At 42.6% G+C, this 5,000-nt stretch overlaps 1 protein-coding gene across 1 annotated transcript in view; it reads left to right on the plus strand.

Annotated features, from left to right (window-relative positions):
- LOC133538821 (FERM and PDZ domain-containing protein 1) overlaps positions 1-5,000 on the plus strand; it is a 161,517-nt gene that overhangs the window by 62,748 nt on the left and 93,769 nt on the right. The window contains exons 3-4 of the mRNA XM_061880636.1: positions 1,226-1,342; positions 3,841-4,004. Of these exons, the coding sequence (XP_061736620.1) occupies positions 1,230-1,342; positions 3,841-4,004 (277 nt within the window). The 5' untranslated portion in view covers positions 1,226-1,229. The remainder of the gene's footprint in view (positions 1-1,225; positions 1,343-3,840; positions 4,005-5,000) is intronic.

Here is a 5,000-nt window from a genome sequence, read left to right on the forward strand (position 1 = left end):
AGCAAAAAAGTCCAAATAATTCAGGGAGTGATGTGACAGGTGGTGACAGTACACGTACTTTGAGAGAAGAGCTATATTGATGCATGATTGGTTATGGTTTTAATTTATATCCAACAATGGCGACAACGACTTTTAACTGTCACCTGAGTTTATGATTTCTGCTGGTGGTGTGCCTCCGGATTTTTTCAACACAAAAAACTTAAAAAAGGTTGCAATTCACTGCCCGAGTCGATAAAGAAGCAGACGATAAATATGAAATATCTGCTTGGGTTGGCCCAGTTTTTAGATTAAAAAGATCGTGGCTCTTTCTGTTTTGACTGCGCCTAGAAATTCTGACCATAAAAGTTATGAACAGATTCTGTTCAAGTATCTAGGAGTCTTGTTCACGAGTGAGGGAAGAGTGGATCGTGAGATCGACAGGCGGATCGGTGCGGCGTCTTCAGTAATGCGGACGTTGTACCGATCCGTTGTGGTGAAGAAGGACCTGAGCCGGAAGGCAAAGCTCTCAATTTACCGGTCGATCTACGTTCCCATCCTCACCTATGGTCATGAGCTTTGGGTCATGACCGAAAGGATAAGATCACGGGTACAAGCGGCCGAAATGAGTTTCCTCCGCCGTGTGGCGGGGCTCTCCCTTAGAGATAGGGTGAGAAGCTCTGCCATCCGGGAGGAACTCAAAGTAAAGCCGCCGTTCCGCCACATGGAGAGGAGCCAGATGAGGTGGTTCGGGCATCTGGTCAGGATGCCACCCGAACGCCTCCCTTGGGAGGTGTTTAGGGCTGGCCCAACCGGTAGGAGGCCACGGGGAAGACCCAGGACACGTTGGGAAGACTACGTCTCCCGGCTGGCCTGGGAACGCCTCAGGATCCCCCGGGAAGAGCTAGACAAAGTGGCTGGGGAAAGGGAAGTCTGGTTTTCCCTGCTTAGGTTGTTGCCCCCGCGACCCGACCTCGGATAAGCGGAAGAAGATGGATGGATGGATGGATGGATGGATAGATCGTGGCTGTCAGTCGTAAATGTCATTGTCTACGTCTGTGTTTTTCGAGGGCGTGCAAGCAATGTGGTGAAGCCAGGGTATTTTGAAGCGCAATTTAGCAAGGGACGTTTGTATGGTAGTGCATTCCTGGGTGTGGCACACCACTGGCCTGTGTACTAGAAAATAAATCAATTGTTATATATATTTTTTTTATTTTATCTGTGTAATTTTATTTGACTTCTCTTTTAGATAAATGGAACTGCAGGACAGGAGTCACACCCCGTCCCGTAGGGCCAGCAGGGTGGAGCAGGTGGTGGGGCGATGGCTCAGGCGGTCCCGAGATCTGGGCAGCAGGTCTTTAAGCAGGTAAACTACCTAATTAATATGCCCGTGTGTTACTATTGTGGATATTTACAACAACATTTCAACTACCGAATTGTAAAGCCAGTGTATTCGGTTCATGATGTGTCTTTCTTCTTGTCTTTTTTTTTTTTAATTTTTCCTATCATTTGCAATCCCTATGCAAGACGAGACGTCTTTCTTTTTTAAATGCATTCTTGTTTTGGAACATACGGAAAGTACTCTGTGACTAAGAATGCAGCTAAAGTTATTTTTAAAAAACATTATTCCATTTTCAAAACCCAAAACAGTAAAGTTGGCACGTTGTGTAAATGGTAAACAAAAACAGAATACAATGATTTGCAAATCCTTTTCAACTTGTATTTAAATGAATAAACTGCAAAGACAAGATACTTAACGTTCAAATTGGAAAATGCTAGTATTTTTTGCAAATATTAGCTCATTTGGAATTTTGATGCCTGCAACATGTTTCAAAAAAGCTGGAACAAGTGGCCAAAAAAACACTGAGAAAGTTAGGGAATGCTCATCAAACACTTATTTGGAACATCCGACTGGTGAACAGGCTAATTGGGAAAAGGTGAAAGAAGCTTCCATGAAATGCTCAGTCTTTCACAAACAATATTGGGGCGAGGCTCACCACTTTGTGAAAAAATGCGTGAGCAAATTGTCCAACAGTTTAAGAACAACTTTTCTCAACGACCTATTGCAAGGAATTTAGGGATTTCACCATCTACGATCCGTAATATCATCAAAAGGTTCAGGGAACCTGGAGAAATCACTGCATGTAAGCGATGATATTACGCACCTTCAATTCCTCAGGTGGTACTGCATGGAAAAGCGACATCAGTGTGCAAAGGATATCACCACATGGGCTCAGGAACACTTCAGAAAACCACTGTAAGTAACTACAGTTGGTGGCTACATCTGTAAGTGCAAGTTAAAACTCTACTATGCAAAGCGAAAGCCATTCATCAACAACACCCAGAAACGCTGCCCACAGGTAAACAGGCTAATCGGGAACAGGTGGGTGCCATGACATGATCGGGTATAAAAGAAGCTTCCATGAAATGTTCAGTCTTTCACAAACAATATTGGGGCGAGGGTCACCAGTTTGTGAACAAATGCATGAGCAAATTGTTCAACAGTTTAAGAACAACTTTTCTCAACGACCTATTGCAAGGAATTTAGGGATTTCACCATCTACGGCCCGTAATATCATCAAATGGTTCAGGGAACCTGGAGAAATCACTGCATGTAAGCGATGATATTACGCACCTTCAATTCCTCAGGTGGTACTGCATGGAAAAGCGACATCAGTGTGCAAAGGATATCACCACATGGGCTCAGGAACACTTCAGAAAACCACTGTCAGTAACTACAGTTGGTCGCTACATCTGTAAGTGCAAGTTAAAACTCTACTATGCAAAGCGAAAGCCATTCATCAACAACACCCAGAAACGCTGCCGGCTTTGCTGGTCCTGAGCTCATCTAAGATCGACTGATGCAAAGCTGACAATGTCCTGTGTTCCGACGAGTCCACATTTCAAATTGTTTTTGGAAACTGTGGACGTCCTCAGGACCAAAGAGGAAAATAACCATCTGGAGTTCAAAAGCCAGCATCCGTGATTGTATGGGGGTGTATTAGTGCCCAAAGGCATGGGTAACTTACAAATCTGTGAAGGCACCATTAATGCTGAAAGGTACATACAGGTTTTGGAGTAACATATGTTGCCATCCAAACAAAGTCTTTGTCATGGACGCCCCTGCTTATTTCAGCAAGACAATGCCAAGCCACGTGTTACAACAGCGTGGCTTCACAGTAAAAGAGTGCGGGTACTAGACTGGCCTGCCTGTAGTCTAATCCTGTCTCCCATTAAAAAAGTGTGGCTCTTTATGAAGCGTCAAATACAACAACGGCAAGAATGAGAAAAAATTCTACCTGAAAAGTTTCAAAAATTGGTCTCCTCAGTTCCCAAACGCTTACTGAGTGTTGTTAAAAGGAAAGGCCATGTAACAAAGTGATAAAAATGCCACGGTGCCGACTTTTTTTGCAACTCTAAGTTGATGATTATTTGCCAAAAAAATGAAGTTTCTCAGTTCCAACATGAAATATCTGGTCTTTGCAGTCGATTCAATTGAATATAAGTTGAAAAGGATTTGCAAATCATTGTATTCTGTTTTTATTTACCATTTACACAACGTGCCAACTGTTATTTGCAGCAGAAGACCATATATTATTTTCTTTCAATTTTTCAGATATAGGATCTTTTTTTGGAAAACGTAATCATAGAAGCAATTCATGATTCATGTAAATCAATTAATAGTCAGTAAAAAGTAAACCCTGAGGATACACCTTTATCAATCAAATGAGACAGGAGTCAACATTCTCATACCAGCAGTACAATATCAGAGATTGCGGAATACAAAATCTTAGACGATAATGACAACCAATATAAAACTAACAGTAACTTATCTTCTCTTTTCGAACCCCCTTCCAACCCTAGAGACAGCGTCGAGGTAGATGGGAGAACAGCAGAGTCTGGTACTTCAGCTGACAGGAACTATCCATTCCGGTTGAATGTCTTGATCCAGCGAGACCCAAACCTCAAATCTCATGGCCTCACTCTTTCATCTCACACACCCATCCTGGTAGAAGAGGTAACCCCAGGTATGACCAAAAATATTTGTTTGCTCTTTGTTCACATTAAAACAGTGTGCACTGTACTACCGTATTTTTCCGATTATGAGTCGCTCCGGAGTATACGTCGCACCGGCCGAAAATGTATAATATAGAAGGAAAAAAAAACATATAAATCGCACTGGAGTATAAGTCGCATTTTTGGGGGAAATGTATTTGATAAAATCCAACACCAGGAATAGACATTTGAAAGGCAATTTAAAATAAATAAAAAATTGTGAACAACAGGCTGAATAAGTGTACGTTATATGAGGCATAAATAACCAAGTGAGAAGGTGCCTGCTATCACCAGACCTATGTAAGCGTCAACATATACCTTGATGGTGCAGAAAAAAGACCGATTTCCGAACTCTAAATGGGTGAATTTTGGCGAATTAAACGCCTTTCAGTTTATCGCTCTGGAGGGGATGACGTCAGAATGTGACGTCGCCGAGGTAATACACCCACCATTTTCATTTTCAACCCATTTTAAACATTGGGTCTCAGCTCTGTTATTTTCCGTTTTTTCGACTATTTTTTGGAACCTTGGAGACATCATGCTTCGTCGGTGTGTTGTCGGAGGGTGTAACAACACTAACAGGGAGGGATTCAAGTTGCACCACTGGCCCGAAGATGCGAAAGTGTCTCCCGCCAGACCCCCGGTGAATGTACCAAAGTGTCTCCACATTTTACCAGCGATGACAGACATGGCACAGAGCTGTATGGATAACCTGCAGATGCATTTGAAATGATAAATTCAACAAAATCACAAAGGTGAGTTTTGTTGACGTTGACTTATGTGCTAATCAGACATATTTGGTCGCGGCGTGACTGCCAGTTAATCGATGGTAACAATGTACGCTAATCGACGCTAACATATGCTAACATACGCTAACCGGCAGTGCTAAAGCAGACATGGCACAGAGATGTATGGATAACCTGCAGATGCATTTGTAACGATAAAGTCACAGTAATCACAAAGGTGAG

The sequence above is a fragment of the Nerophis ophidion genome, linkage group LG20 (assembly GCF_033978795.1).
Source record: "Nerophis ophidion isolate RoL-2023_Sa linkage group LG20, RoL_Noph_v1.0, whole genome shotgun sequence".
Lineage (NCBI taxonomy): Eukaryota > Metazoa > Chordata > Actinopteri > Syngnathiformes > Syngnathidae > Nerophis > Nerophis ophidion.